This window comes from Pseudorasbora parva, chromosome 1 (genome assembly GCF_024679245.1).
Source record: "Pseudorasbora parva isolate DD20220531a chromosome 1, ASM2467924v1, whole genome shotgun sequence".
Classification (NCBI taxonomy): Eukaryota; Metazoa; Chordata; class Actinopteri; order Cypriniformes; family Gobionidae; genus Pseudorasbora; species Pseudorasbora parva.
In genome coordinates, this window is record NC_090172.1 from 56,708,859 (window position 1) to 56,725,501 (window position 16,643).

At 40.8% G+C, this 16,643-nt stretch overlaps 1 protein-coding gene across 1 annotated transcript; it reads left to right on the forward strand.

Moving 5' to 3' along the window:
- The first annotated feature begins 5 nt into the window (after positions 1-5).
- Positions 6-6,744, forward strand: LOC137078539 (transmembrane protein 151B). Its single transcript, XM_067445906.1, has 2 exons — positions 6-721; positions 3,811-6,744. The coding sequence occupies exons 1-2, from the start codon at positions 662-664 to the stop codon at positions 5,569-5,571; spliced, it is 1,821 nt and encodes a 606-aa protein (XP_067302007.1). The 5' UTR covers positions 6-661; the 3' UTR covers positions 5,572-6,744.
- The last annotated feature ends 9,899 nt before the right edge of the window (positions 6,745-16,643 follow it).

A 16,643-nucleotide genomic window follows, 5' to 3' on the forward strand; every position in this document is an offset into this window, starting at 1 on the left:
TGCAAAGGGGCATTGGTGCAATGGATTGGGATTAGCTGTATGGGGCAGGTGGGTGACATCAGTGTTTAGAAACTAGTGTTGAGGTTACAGCTGCTCTGCCTTCCAGGAGATTGGAGGGGGACTCCGCTGACGTCCTCTGAATCTCCCTCAAGGAGAAACACGCATATCGACAAAAACAAGTAGGGCGACTGCCTTGTATCCACGCTGGTTGCTTTCGTGGAAATGTTTTGACGTTTGGCTGCCTGCATCCCGCGTAGCCTACAGACAAGCGCGTGCGTTTTAACATCCTCGATGCATTCTCTTCCTATCATCCATGTTTCTGGATATACGGCCATAATAATAATGACAACAACAACCTCCTCCTCATCATCATCACAGTGAAGGTGATGAAGCTGGTGGCCGACATGGTCAGAGCCGAGAGACTATTTGAGAAAATATGCATGCACTTGATGTGTGAAGGACAAGGAGGAGACGGAGAATGCGGCTGGGTAATGTGGCGTTGATCATGCGAATTCGCCCAGGCTGCTGCTCTCGAGAAACCGTATCGGGACCAGCGGCGGATGGGCTGACTTACCCGCAGGGGAAGACCTGGACGAGGGCCGCCACATCCTGAAGCGCCCCCCGGCCATCCCCGGGGTGAGTCCGCGGGGCAAGAGGGACGATGGAGGAGGCGACGGCAGATGGAGAGGAGCCCATTCTGAATGGAGCTGGGAGGGAAGAGGTGAGACGAGGGCGTGTATTTGCCCAAATTCTATACTTTTTTTGCGTTAATATGTACATGTGAGTTGTTATAGTAGAGACTGTATAGAACAGAAGACTGTCACGACGTGTATGGCAAGCCATTTTAACATTTATACAAATGATAGGCTTTTTTGTGTTTTGTTTACTTTTTCACTATCGCTACTAATAGTACTTATTAGAATATATTCCAGTATAACATGTTCTCGCTCATTCGATCTAGTATCACTGTAGACTATACAGTTTTTTATTAACTTTATCTTACTTGTTACAGTTTACTTTTATTATTATTTACTTGTCATATGGATTGATTACAGAACAACTTATTTATATTTTATACTCAAAAATTCTTCAAATAAGAAATGTTAGCAACAATAGAAATGGTAATAATTTACAAGAGGATTTCATTAGTTAACAAACTAATAAAGATATGCACTAACACATCATATTGATCTTTGTTCGTTTCAACATTTACTTATACATTATTATAATAAAAAGTTAAACAATTTTATTGTACAAACAATAAACAGCTGCATTTTTATTTACTAAAGCTAACAAAGCTGAAAAATTACAGTAACAAATGTACTACTCGTGGTTAGTTCATGTTAGTTAATACATTTAACTAAAGTTAACAAATGACACTTTATTGTGAAGTGCTAACGAAATACTCAAATAAATAAATACTAATCTATTATGTTGCTATTAAGAAAACCGATATACCAGGAACAATTTTTGAATAGTTACTGGTAACTAAATAACTAATGGTACCTGAGAATAAAAATTGAAATTTAACTAATTAAATATTGACTATAACTATTAAAAAATGTTATGTAATGAATAGCTACAAGTGAAGATACTAGTTACTTATTAGTAATTGTAAAAAGTTCTAGTAAGATTTCAAATGGATACTAGTTGGTTTTAAGTAATAAATGCCATTAGCTAAATAAAACAGCTTGCCATATGAACAAGCTGTACTCTGACAAGTTTTTCAGGCTCATAAATTTTATATTTGATATTGAGGCCTGTTTACCATTGGTATTTCTATCCATAAACAAGCATGCCGCAGTGTATTGCCTGTTAGCCATGTGCTTTTATCTCTGCAGTGCAGTTTGTCTTTTCCCCAGATTTTTGGCCTTAATCTGGCTCTCCTTTCTCTTAGAAAAAAAGTTATCATATTGGCACAATATGCTCTTGTACAAAAAGTACAGTGGTGGTACTTTGATGGTATCAGATGCTAATACCGTAGTACTTAATGATTGCCATGTTCATATACCATGGTGTTTACATTGTATTTTAAAGTACTGTTTGGAGGTGCATCTCTCCACAGATGCTCTAAAATTGGTATTCCACAGCTTTAGGTTTTCTCTTCTGAGGTTAATAATCATAAGATGTTACCAAAGAAAGTGTGGCACCCAGTACTCTCATCCCTGGTTAATATGCTCGTCTTTTCCCTCAGGTCTTAGCCGAGCATTTCCCTTGGGGCTGTTTTTTTTTACTATCAGCCTTCTTGGCAATGTCTATTTCTCGCTCTCTCATTCTGTTTGCCACTGTAGCTCTTTCCCGTTCACATTTATCATGCTCTTCCGTCTGATAGATGCCCTCTCAATGGTACAATATCAGATCAAAGGAGGTCTGTGTTATTTCAAGGCAGATAATGACTCGGTCAACATATCTGTGACAAAGCTCAAGACCAGAGTCAGCACTGACCTCCAGGCCCTCTATATTAACAAACTACAGCATTTCTCTCTCTCTCTCTCTCTCTCTCTCTCTCTCTCTCTCTCTCTCTCTCTCTCTCTCTCTCTCTCTCGCTCTCGCTCTCGCTCTCGCTCTCGCTCTCCTCTATTTATTCATTGGTGCTGAGTTAACCTCCTGTCTCTTGTTACATGAAGATCAATAGAAATGGAGACAGCTTGAAGGGAAGAAAGCTGTGAGTCATATCAGAAATGCTGTTTTAAATTAATTTGGAAGGCAGCAGGAATAGTCTATAACAGATAGTGAGCTATTTCTGTACATTTCAGTATGGCATTAGTGTGGCACCGGCTGTTGAAGGATAATGAAAGACTGAAGTCGAGTGAAAGATGCTGACAGAATATCTGGCTTTTACATATCGCTCTACCTTCCAACATATTTATCTCTATGTAAAGATATCATATTCCTTCTTTAACCAATATTTTTCTATGTATTGGGTTCCTCTCTCCTGCATGACAGCCCTTTCTACTTCCCTTAATTTCTATTAACCAAACCACAAATCCAGAACTGTAAGATTGATGCAGCTACGCCAGGCCATAATCTTCTTGCTACTTCACTCAAATGCTAATTTATGAATTTGTGGTTTAGTTGATAGAAAAAGACTGAAAGGAAAAGGGAAGTGAGAAGTTCATAATGAAGAGTGTTCGAGAAAGTGCACATATAAAAACTAGAAAGAGCAACAACAACAAAAATTACAGTTTCTTGAATTTTTTTTTTTTTTTTTGCATAAACTTCACTTGTATCTCAGTTGACATTTATACACATTACTAATTTATCATTTTTCCTTTATTATGCTTTTGTAAGTATTAAATAATTACAATAATAACTTATCCCTAAAAGTAGGATTGATTATTCAAAAATAATAGTAAATTGTTGTCAGACTGTGAAGGATTCCCATCAAAAGTGTTACGAACATGCAAGCAACAGTGGTGTTGGTTGACTTAAAATGCCATAAAAATGCTTTAAAAATGTAGAATACAATAGATAATAATATGTATGAGATCCATTATGCTTAAAATAATTTTCCATAATTAAATGGCAGTCAGGGCTTCTGAACAAGTGTTAGCCTACCCTTTCTGACAATTGCACTAAAAAGTACTTGTCTGGAATCCAATGGCTGTTGTAAGTTAATTAAGTCTATTTTGCAACGTAATGTGCATGGAATTTATTGCAGGCCAGGCCAAGAGTGTTTTGTAATTTAACCATACTTTTAAGTAATTAAGGATTTTCCCCCCAAAAAAATCCTAAATATATGTTTTTTTTAATGGTAAAATAACAGTTGTCCACAAGCTCACTCTCATATTCTCTCTGTCCTCTCTGCAGCAGCGTCCAGTGAAGCAGTCCTTGGCTGCCTCTCTGTGTCGAGAGTCTCACTGGAAGTGTCTTCTCCTCACTCTGCTCATGTTCGGCTGTTTTGGCACACTGGCCTGGTGCAAGCTGTGCAAAGTTCCAGTGCTAGCTCCGACAGAGCCCGAGGCTGCGGTTGTGGAGCCTGGTGACCCCTTTACGACCTCAGCTAGTTCTGGTGTCTACATCCCCCTAGAAGTGGATCTGGATAGTCCCTGTTCCAGTGGCTACATTTATATTCCTCTCGCTTTCCTGGCCATGCTGTACGTGGTCTACCTGGTGGAATGCTGGCACTGCTACTCCAAGACGGCCATGTTGGCTCAAGCAGAGGTGGCGGAGGTGTATGAGCGTGTGCAAAGGTTGCAGCAAGCAACGCCTTGCATCTGGTGGAAGGCCATCAGTTACCACTACGTGCGACGGACAAGACAAGTGACGCGCTATCGCAATGGGGATGCCTATACCACTACACAAGTGTATCATGAGCGTGTAAACACGCACGCGGCGAGCTCAGAGTTTGATTATGCGAGGTATGGCGTCAAAGACGTTTCGAAGGAGTTAAGGGGTCTAACCGATCACCAAGCCGTACGGCTGCGCTTCACCAAATGCTTTAGTTTTTCTAGTGCCCGAGCGGAGGCTGCTTACCTGACCCAACGTGCACGTTTTTTTGGTGAAAACGAAGGACTTGATGATTACATGGAGGCACGGGAGGGAATGCATTTGAAAAACGTGGATTTCCGTGAGCATATCCTAGCTTTCCCAGACCCAGCCAGACAGCCCTGGTACGCCAGGCGTAAAGTTTTCTGGCTGGCCTCAGCTCTGCTCCTGTCCTGGCCGCTTCGGGTTGTTGCGGAGTATCGCACTGCATATGTGCACTACCACGTAGAGAAACTTTTTGGCGATGCTGACGATAACAATAGGGGTGACGTAACTGAAAACAGTGGTGGCGTCGAGAATGGAAACGGACCTAGCACTGGATCAAGCTATCGTGCCATTTCCAGAGTCAATACGGTGGACATGACGGAGCTGGAATGGCACATTCGCTGCAACCAGCAATTGGTGCCCAGCTACTCTGAGGCCCTATTGATGGATGCCGGGTCAGGCGCCAACCAAGATCCCAGCAATCCTCCAGCTGGGCAGGGGACTAACTTGACAGCGTGTGGCCCTTCTTATCCAGTGGCCTTTTCTTCGGCTTACTTGCTCCAGAATTGTCCTCGTTGCCGCCGCACCACAAGCAGTGCTTCCCTACCCTCCCGATTAAGAGGCCCGACTGCAGCCCTGCTGAATGGTACCATGGCTGGGATGAGAGCTAGTACATCCGGAGGTGGTCCTGGAGGCCCGGGGCGGCTGGTTTTAAGTAGGAGTGGCTTCTCATTAGGGCGGCTCCAGGCTCCTCGCCCGTCATCCCTCTTCCACTCCAGAAGTGTAGGTGGAGGACTAGCAACAAGAGGAGAAGAGGCAAGTGGAGGAGGTGGTTTCTTAGGTTTGGGAGCTAGACAAGACGAAGAGAGCAGAAGAGTGCTAGAGGGAGAGGGTGATGAGGATGAGGAGGTGGCGAATGTGGTGGAAAGAGAAGAAGGTTGTGAGAGAGACGGGGAAGAAAGAGAGCAACAAGAGGATGCAGAAGAAGGGGAAGCAAGGGAAAGAGACAGACCTCCTACATATCAGGATGCCCTTTTCTTCCCAGTGTTAATTGTGCATGGAGAGGAGAGTTGCCATTCAGGTGAGGACATTTCCTGAAGACACTAATCCCCCATCAAAAAGTGCATTGAAGTGAATTGGAAATGTCATGGCCATATACAATGTGAAGGAAGAAAGTAATTTGTCTATTGACCCTTCACTAAGCACCACTCCCTTTGGTCTCTGTGGCTAACTCAGACAAACGTAAAATATATATAGAACTGAGGCAAATGCTAAACACACGAAACTGAAGAGACGCATCTCTTTTGCAAGAGATTCGTATTTGTTTAATGATCTGGAAAAGAATAATACAGTTTGTGCCACTATTATGTGACCTGACGTTTTTACCATAATTTCTGCATTTAAAACTCACACAGCTCCTCTATAGAATTTCATAAGAAATGTGTAAAAGCTTGTCTGAGGAAAATGGCAACAGTTGCTAAAGCGGGATTGGTCAGGATTAAGGCGACGCTAAGAGAAGAGTCAGTTTAAGACCAAATTTAAGATGGAGAAGGCATACATTGACAAAGAAAGTTGTCAGGCACCTCTTGTACTGACGTTAATATAAACTTATCTATGCAACAACAAAAAAAGAAAGCTTGAGTGTTTCTAAAAAATTTAAGGGGATACAAAGAAGAACTTCCAATCCTCTGGTCATGAAGCAGAAATCACCAAAAGACATGCTACCGAAAGACAAGGCCATTGGAAAACCTTCCAAAGATCACGAAGTGAACAGAACAGTTCATCAAGGGGAATGTTACTTATCTATACATAGCCAACATATAGCTGTGTTCCACAAGACGAAAAAAGGTTTTGTTTTATAATAATAAAAAAGAGAGAGAAGAACCTCATAAACTTGCACAAAATGTTGGAATTCAACTTCTCAAGACATTTCATTGTAACTACTTGTTTTTTTGTTCAAAATTCCCTCACTGCATCTGCTGTTCTTATTTGACTAAACGAATGGATTCCATTATTATTATTGCAGGGAGTATAATCATATTAAAGGTGCAGTATGCGATTTTTCCAAATCTGTTGATATTTAAAATCCGCTCAAACACACCCCTCCCTTCATTGCTCCGCCCCAAAATGCATGAACATGTCTCTCTTGTCATAGCTGAAGCGAAGCAAAATAATGCTTTGCGAAAAATATATTTAAAGGTCCCGTTCTTCGCGATTCCATCTTTCAAACTTTAGTTAGTGTGTAATGTTGCTGTTTGAGCATAAATAACACCTGTAAAATTATAAAGCTCAAAGTTCAATGCAAAGCGAGATATTTTATTTAACAGAAGTTCCCTTTCTAAGCCTACAGCGAACGGCCGGTTTGGACTACACCCCTGCACTTCCTTCAGGAATGACGTCACTAGAACAGTTTTTTTGACTAACCCTCCGCCCACAAGAACACGCAAAATAGGGGGCGTGGTCTTGTTGCTCTCCCACGTGGAGAAGAGCGCGCATTCAGCGCTTGCATCTCCCAAGGGGGTAATCTAGCACTCGGAAAGCGTTCCACCCCTAGGGGCTGCCATTGCTAACCAAGCCATCACCTGCTGTTAGCATCCCATTGACTCCCATTCATTTTTGAGTCACTTTGACAGTGAATAACTTTACATCTGAGGCGTTTAAAGACTCCATTTGTCCATTGTTTATTTCTAAAGAAACACGGCAATGCATAAAAGGCTCCGTTACCTTGTATCTTACACTATCGCCCCGCAGAAGCTGTTTTTGTAAAAATAGGCTAACGATTGCGTCATAACCAACGCGACTCTGTCGCACAGTTGAGAAATTACCGTATAGACCTGAGGAGACGCTCGCAGGCAATCTTTTACTGTCTATGAGACAGTCGGGGGGACGTGGAGACATAAAGTCTGATAAAGTCAAGGGAGAAGAATGGGGAGAAGCCCATAGTGAGCCAAAAGCAACGGGAGAAAATATTTAAACAACGTGATTCAGATTTCACTTTCCACAACTACTAGAAGACCTACAGCTGTCAGACAGGAGGCTCACGTCACATCTACGTCGTCAAGCTCAGTCTGAGCCTGCGCAGTTCGCTCAGCCATCAGGAAGTGAGTGCTCCTTTACTGACATCACTTAACGCCGTAGAAGTCAATGGGATAGCTCTGTCCATTTCTTTTACTGTCTATGGCATCTCCCCATTATGGTAAGAGCCAGGACCTTTCCGGGCAAAGTGCGCTAAGCTGCTGTCATATCACAACACGGGAAGCGCTGGCCCAATCAGAACTCGTTTCGTGTTTCTGAAGGAGGGACTTCATAGAAGAAGGAAATCATCAGGCCGTTTTTAGGACAGAGGAAACAGCGCTGTACAGATAAATAAATTGTGTGAAAAATACTGTTTTTTTACACGCGAAACATGAACTCATGTTATATTGCACACTGAAAACATAATCAAAGGTTCGAAAACACGCGAAGAACGGGACCTTTAAGATGACGAAAAAACAACAAGGTAGCACAAAAGAAATTAACATACAGTACACCGGAGTAACTACAAGCAAGAGTTGGTTGTTAGTCTCCAGCAGCTCCAGACAAACAATGACACTCAAACTGTCCTGTTACTAGAGCTAACTTTACAACAACAGCATTTCATGATTCTGTGAAACAGCAAAACCAACTCACATATGGAGCAGAAACAATGCAAACATTCGTCCATTTTCAGGTCTTCCCGTTTCAGTCTCTCTGGCGCTGGAAAGCTTTTCTAATATTAATGCGGGTCCTAAACCTCTTGCCTGATCATAACTCTTCTTTTCCCAGTGATATTCCTCTGAGCTTTTCTCTTTTGTAATGTCTCTCAGCCATCTCTCTTTCTACAGTCTTTCTTCAAATCTCCTTCTTGCTCTCTCTCTCTCTCTCCTCCCCCATCATAAATGGACGACCCACGGCTCCCACTGCTGATTGGCTCACTCCACCAACAACCCCCGCCCCAAACACACACACACACACACACACACACACACACACACACACACACACACACACACACACACACACACACACACACTCACTCTCTGCTGATTGGCTCACTCTCTCCTCCCCCATCATGAGTGTACTGCTAATTGGCTAAGTTTGTTAGCTCTGTCCAGTCCACTTTTAACAGTGTTTTTCAAAAATTGCTTACTGCACCTTTTAAGCTTTTTTTTTTTTTGCAAGCCCCAGTAATATGTTTTTTGTTCGCTTATCAGAAAACTAGTAAAAGTATGTGGAGATCATACAGCGTTAAATCTTTGCATTTGTGAGGTGCTGTTATCTCTGTGTTCACTGTATGTATTTTATATTTATTGTTTGTTAGTCAGTAATTGTTTATTTTTACAACAGCATATCACCAACTTTGCCTCATAAAGAGTTTGAAACCGAAGAGCACTTCACAAACATAAATAATGGTGCAGCATGTTGCCCTCCATGATCGTAGCCTCTGTGCTCGTCTTTGATTGGCTGAAGTGTCATGTGAATAAATAGGCCAATTGTGGATGAGACTGCTTAGTGTGCCAAGACACATCCATCTCCTGGTAACTGTGGATCCTCGTGAGACGTCTTAGTAGTGAGTTCACTGCAGCATACACATATGAATGTGTTTACTATTTGGAAAAAAATCTTCCTACTTGTGTTATGCTGTCAAGCTTCAAATATAATCTGCAAATACACATTGGAAGTCAAAAAGCACACGCTTTGTCTCATTATAAGCCTAAAGCATGAAGACATGCTCTCTCATTTATCCTTTAGCAGGTCACTTAGATGTTGCAACTGTACTGCAAATAATTTAAAAACACCTTTAGTTAAGAAAAAGAAAATATTCTTGCAATACTGTCAAAATGTTCTGTCACAACGTGAATGTTGATCTAACAGTGATGTGGTGTCTGTTTAAATCACAATGGGAATGTAAAGTACGTCAGAAGTATTTGATTGTGCAGCGTGTTTCATCCATCCGCTGGTTGTTGATACCCAGATGGCTAGACTACCAGAATATTTCTAGAAATCTGAGCTGTTTAATTGGGTGCACAATTGCTTTCTTGTCTGGAACTCAGATGGATGATGATAGTTTTTTTTCTAGATTTAAGTAGCAAAAGTTTCAGGCGGTCCTGAGATCAACTGTGTGTTCAGCATATGTGCTTTTTCAAGGGAATGCAAATTTGTATTCAGGTTTTTGTCCCATGTGCCCTTTTGAGACTGAACCCTTTAAGATTTAATAGTAGCATCAAAAGCAATACTTTTCTTTTTGTGAAAAAGCTCTGAATTATTTAATTTCAGATGAAGCCAAATTCATTAGGATGTTTGTGGGATACAGTATGATTGATTTGTTCAGCTTAACTTAACAGGAGTTTTATATTTGTATTATATTATTAATTATATTTGTCCCTCCCCAAAGTTAATAGGTTGTAAGCAAGCAAATTTAGCTGTTTTGGCTCAAACAGGTTCGTCTGATTTGTCTTTTACACTAGTGCAGGGATTTGGCTTGAAGTTATGAAAGGAGAATGAACGTAATGAAATATGTACTGTGTGTGTGTTGGGAGGTAGTCAGATAATAAGGATTGTCACAACTGATCATCATGATAAACACTGATGGTGCATAATAAACTGCTTGATTTGAAATCTTATTTGTCTTGGCATTATCAGCTTGATATCCAGTTATCAATTTGTAAATTTAACTGGTTATTTAGTTTTTGTTGTTTTATATTCAATGTAGTGTAAACTGTGCTTGTAAAATGTCCCTATTATGCTATTTTAAAGGCTCTTTTTTTATTTTGGAGGTCTCCTACAACAGGTTTACATGCATTAGAGGTCAAAAAAACACTTTAAATTGCTCATAATATACATTCACCTAACCTCATTTTTCAATGATGAATTGGCCTCTAAACCGCTCCTTTCCGGGAGATTACGCTGCTCTGATTGGTCAGACGGCCCAGTCTTCAGCTCCAGACGCTTCCTAAAGCTCAGAGATTGTACACACTGTAAAGACTGTAATGATGCCGTCGATTTTAGCATATTAATCTGAGTACGAGTCCAATGATGAAACATTCGAAGAACTAGTTCAACCCAAACCTCCATCAAAAGCAAGACATTTCTCAGTGATGCGCTACTCGGTTGCTGCATCCCATTTCCCCTACTCATACTACGCCCTAAAAGTATACACTCTTTTTGTGAAGAACAAGTACATGCTTTTGAGTGTGTAGCAAAAGAATACAGGCTTTGGGACATAGTCATCTTTAATGGACAGATCTGTAAGTTACAAACATGTCACCTTTTAAACTGCCCTGTCAATCATCTTGTCACAGGTAAAATCCTCCATATTCAATTTAATTTAATAACGAAGAGAAATGTCGTAGCACGTTGATCTCTGCCAGTCATGTTTCATGCTGATATTCAAATTGTGTTTGCAATTTTAATGTAATTATGCATTTAAAGGTGCACTATGCTTTCTGTCCACTGGAGGGCGCCTATTCTAAACAACGGCGTAGTTTGATGACGCCAAGTTTGAGCGCAGTATTTTGGGACATGTGGTCTTCACCTCACAGCCGGTGGAAAATAGGACTCTGGCAGAAATCATGTTCATGGATGCGGTTATTAACGTTACTGTAGTGTGATGCAGAGCAAGACCAAGTGTTGTGGAGCTGAGCACAGCCGCTGGAGCGACACCGGGACTTTTATTATGACGGGATGGGACACAGTCGCCGGGTGCCCGCACTTTCGCTTTTTCCGGTCATGATTATAAGGTAAAGCAGCTCTGTTTATCATATTAGATACATTTAAGTGTGTTTAAAATGATGTAATGACGTTACTCTGTGCGTTCACTCGGCGCTGATGTGACATGTTCACACTGCTAAGAGTAAAGCGCTTCTGCAGAATAAAACCGAGGGTAACGCAGATATGATAATTTTGTCGCAATATTATCCTGTTTGACACTGTGAAGCTGCTTTGACACAATCGTGATTGTAAAAGCGCTATATAAATAAAGTTGATTGATTGATTGATTAATGACGCGATTGACAGGCGACTCCCTCAGACGCTATGCTGACACGTCCCGGTCCTTGGTTAAAATAGCAATTTTCTCACAATTTACAAATAGTTGGAAACATTTGGGATATTGTAAGTACTCAACTGAACAAAATATATAACACTGGCCTAGTGGTTTTTGAATATTTTACTGCAAAAATACTACATAGTGCACCTTTAAAAGATAATGGCCAAATGTATGCAGATTAAATATAATGTGGATAACGTCAAATAAATATCTTTTCGTCAGGTTATATACTGATAATTAATCACTCACACCTCTTTATCTAAACCTCTACTCGTGCTGTGTTCCAGACGAGGTTGGACGTAGGAATATCCCAAAATAAAACAGTATGTTTTTCCTTTGAGTTTTGTCCATTAGGTGGCGATGAAACACTAGACTGAACATGAAATACGCATGATGTCATCATTTTCATAGATTCGCATTTTTGTTTACACTGGGACCATTTTCAAAAATGTGCACTTCAAAACCTGTTTTCAAGAAAAAAGTTTACGTTTTAAGGCACCCAAAACGCTGTTGTCGTGTAACCGAGTGGCCAAAGCACATTAAAAATTGTAATTGTTTACCTGAAAAGGCCTCTAAATGTCCCACTTCAGACCTCAAATGTAATTTTCACTTTGACCACAGATGTCGCCACCACACAACGAGAGCTTTATGGAAAGGCCAACAGGGCCAAAACGTGTGAAACTGTTTACACTTAATTATTGGACCATGGTAGCCTAGAAATCTAGACCCACCCTAGCGGCAGGAAATCTAATCTGCCCGCGAGTGTCGTCTAGCAACTCTCAATACCCTTCTGAGCTGTAAACGCCAAACTCCTGTCGGGAAATCCAATCGTGTATAGAGTGGGTGGTCGGGGCCATAATGACGACGGCCGAGTTGCGTTTGCATGCTTCTAGTAAACACAGAAACTGGCGAATGGCGGTCTTTTGAATCAGCTTTGACAGCGACTCTGGAAGACTTGGAGTTAAAGGACAACTCCAGCAAATTTATAAGTTTATCTTGATCGTTATATCTTTGTGAGTACAGTCTATAGAAAAAAAAATGAGCCCGATTGGTGCTTGCAACACGGAGTTATTACGGTTAATGCCCAGTGCCCCCCCTCAGCTAAAAAGGCAGCTTTGGGGGTATAAACGTAAAGGGTGTCTTTGTGCCTCTTAACAGACACAAAATGCAATTAAAATGTCTGTCCAACATGAACAGGTCCCTCACACGACAACGAGATGAGTTTAGCCACTTAGCCATTGTTTAAATTCACCTGTTTTAGCTGGCTAGCTGTGTCTCGTTCTGAAGTCCCGTGGGGACTCAGCGGAAGCCGGAAAGTCGAGAAGAGCATCGTGTTTATGAAGAGGCTCTGCTCATCGGCTCGTCGGTCCTCAGTATTGAACGTGTCCGAGAGAAATCGTTTTCGATTATGTACTGCTGATCCGATGAGGACCGCTGCTCGTGAGTTCATCAGATCTCAGCAACATATAGTTACAACATATAATTCAAGACATTAGTTTATTTATATTCGGAGGGACTGTCACTCATGTCAGAAAGTGAGTAACTAAAGTAACGTGTGTGGTCAGACTCAGCGCTGATTTGAGACTTGAACCGTTTAGAACGATTCAGTCCGATTTGGTGAACTGGTTCGCCCGGTTCACTAAAGAGAACCGGTTAAAAGGAACGATTCGTTTGTGACCGGATATCACTAGAGTGATGATCCGATCGGGCTCAAGAGCGAAGAAGACATTGTTCGCATTTGTGCTTTTACGAATTGAAAAAATGTGCAGCGAACACTTGACTAACTTACAAAGACACAACACAGCCAGGCCGGTTGAAGAAAAATCCCATTCCTTGGTTAAAGACGGGTGCAGCCACTGTGGAGGTAATGTAAACTTTATTTATCCTTCCATTTAAGCACACCCGGCTTGAGGAAAGATGTTTACCAACTGGACTGTCTTTTTTCCGCCGGCTACCGCTGAGTCCCCACGGGACTTCAGCGCGAGACACAGCTAGCCAGCTAAAACAGGTGAATTTAAACAATGGCTAAGTGGCTAAACTCATCTCGTTGTCATGTGAGGGACCTGTTCATGTTGGACAGGAAATTTTAATTGCATTTTGTGTCTGTTAAGAGGCACAAAGACACCCTTTACGTTTATGCCCCCAAAGCTGCCGTTTTAGCTGAGGGGGGGCTCTGGGCATTAACCGTAATAACTCCGTGTTGCAAGCACCAATCGGGTTCGGTTTTTTGTCTATAGACTGTACTCACAAAGATATAACGATCAAGATAATCTTATAAATTCGCCGGAGTTGTCCTTTAAGCTTTTCTCTGAGAAAAGAACAAAGAACGGCACTGAAGTCAATCTTAAAAAGGGAAGATGTGTTCGGAGTTTAGCCGACCGGATACGGCGAATGTTTAATCAGTCAGCGAGCTCTGCTTCACCTTCGTTGCTCTGGTTGGTTGTAGCGCTATCCTATCGCGTGCAGAGGGAGTTTGAAAGACGGCCGTTTATCCCGCCCCTCGGATTGAGCTGTCAATGGTGAGTTTCCAGACCAAACATCTTGATGTGGGTCTGGCTTGTCAGGCTAGGACCATGGAGCTTTAGCACCACCTTCTGGTGTGGCGCTCTTGCTAAAACACAACCAACAGATTAGGCTTGTAAATAGCAGTTATGAATGTGAAACATTTTGAACAATGCATTTTCAGAGCGTAAGTAGGTTACAACTACATATAATAACTATAACATATTTTAAATGGGCCTACAATTAACTATAACATTTCAACCCTTGAAAGTCATGACCATTTTCACAATCGCAATAGAATTTTTGTACGGATAATTAAAAAACAAAAGATTGCTTTGAAAACAGCAGACGAAAAACAAAAACGAAGGCATGTTACGTACACTTAATTTCAATGTTTGTTTTTACTTTTATGCTCATTGGAAGCAGGACTTGGTGAAATCTTGGAAGTGATGTAAATTGACGCGACTCGCTGAGGTCAAGGTCGATCATATCTTTACAAAACTGAGTTCACACAGACCGAATGTCCAACTTTATTCCTAGAAGGAGGGGAAAATCTAAATTCCAGTCTGTTTGGAGTGCAGCATCTGACTCACACATCTGCCATGTTTGTAGTTTTTAACACTTTTTAACCATGTTTGCAGATATAATTTAATCCTAGTCAAATTCGCAATGGTTTGTGGGCTATTTTAGCCCACACTGGTGTGCACGGGTCTGGGGCTGTCTGAAAGGCCCCCTATACTTGAGGGGACAGCCATTTGTAGTGGTGTCCAAAACCATAATAGACGTTATTGAGTGCACTCATTCAGTCCCATAATGCACCAGAATAATGAGTGTACAACTGATGGACGCTTAACAGCTATAGAATACCCACAATGCATTGTGAGAGTTGCATGCATAATGAATTCCCGCGTTTCACCAGAAGATGGCGCCCCGCAGCTGAATCACCCATCCATTCATTTTCCAAACCGCACTGGTCCAGCATAATAATCATACAGGTAGGCTAAATTCCTTTTTTATTGATTATTAAATTGTTTAATTATGGTTTATACATGCTAGTTTTCCTGGCAGAGTTCAAGATAAATCTTTTCATTACTACTGGAGCTGCCAGTTTGCTACATCTCAAATAAACAGCCAGCAGAAACTGCAAAAGTGGCAGGCCTTCAGTGTTCGGGTCACTCACTTGTTAACTCGCTCTAGTGGACTATATTATTAGTGGAGTATGTAGTGAATGAGGGTATAGGGGTCGATTTTGAACACAGCATGGTAAAGGTTAGACCATCCGGCATCCGTGTATCTTTGTAAAACTCATTTCAACATACTACAAAATATGGACACACTAATTCTAATTTTCAATATTTAGGATGGATAGTAGGCGCATTGGGACGCAGTCAGTTTGCCATACATTATACAATGTTTCAACTGTACAGGTTTATGTCCATTATGTGTATATTTCTAATTTATTATGCGGGAACTGTATCTATAACGGTGCATATGTTAGCCAGGCATAACATGAATGACTGATAACATTAAAAGTTTGTAAAACAAATCTTGCTCTATCCTTTTTCTTAACTCAAAGTAGCAAGAATGACAGACAATCTGCAGAAATTTGCTGAAATATTTCAGTAAGACAGTAATAACATAAGTGACCTACTGTATAAAACACAAAGCAATGTATTTTAAACACCCGGTAGAAAATGTATACATCAATAATTATTCATACTTGCAGGTTTTGATTTCTTGCGAAGCAAGCTAAGAGCATAGCATAAGAGCACACACGGGCGTTATGCTAGTTGTTACGCAGGTCGCAGAATTGAGACTGGAATTCCTGACTCCTCGTTTAGGCGGTTCAGAGCCAATTCTTTTTTTTGGGAGACAATAACTTTATTTATTATTCATACTTTGCAGACTATTTACATTCACATAGATACGGTGGCCCTGCATGAATGCTAATACTTGAAAAAGCATAAGAAGGGCACTTTAAATCCATAATGCTTGTGATTCATCACTGCAATCAGAAGGTCAAACCAAATGTATTAGACCTTCAAATTGCAGTGTTTTCCACAATTTGTGGGAACTATTCTATATTACGTGCACTGTGTCAACTATATGTTTTGACCACTGTAATGCTGAGCCACATGTGAGGGATTCTATAATTGGAGATTCTTTTTGTATTTCAAAAAGTTAAGGAAAAAAATAATAATACAGCCTTTTACTAACTAATTCTTTCTAGCATCTTTCAGTTTTTAATTTTTTTTTTTTTTTTTACTTTTAACAAAAACAGATTTCTTATAGTATTTTTTGCCAATTCTGTTACAGTCAACTGAATTGACTCTTAAACTTTTTAGCCAAAAACTCCACTTGTTAGCATAAACGCTAACAGCACAAGGCACTCATAAAATCATGATTAAAAGACTTTTAAACAACCTACTGTGATCAGTGATAAGTTCTGTTTTATTTGGTAACAGTTTTGACGTTTTACAAAATAACTCTTGGTGTAAGAACTTTTTAGATTAAAATGTTTTCTCAGAGATGGCACACACACCTTTCAATACTTTAGATCTGATTGGTGAAGGACAGTGGCATCATTTCCTGTATCAGTTGT

What these genes read in the sequence shown, in the direction of transcription:
- LOC137078539 (XM_067445906.1), top strand. Translation starts at nt 662, where the DNA reads ATGGAGGAGGCGACGGCAGATGGAGAGGAGCCCATTCTGAATGGAGCT. An exon ending in ATGGAGCTGGGAGGGAAGAG is followed by an intron (nt 722 to 3,810) that starts GTGAGACGAGGG and finishes TCCTCTCTGCAG; the next exon opens with CAGCGTCCAGTGAAGCAGTC.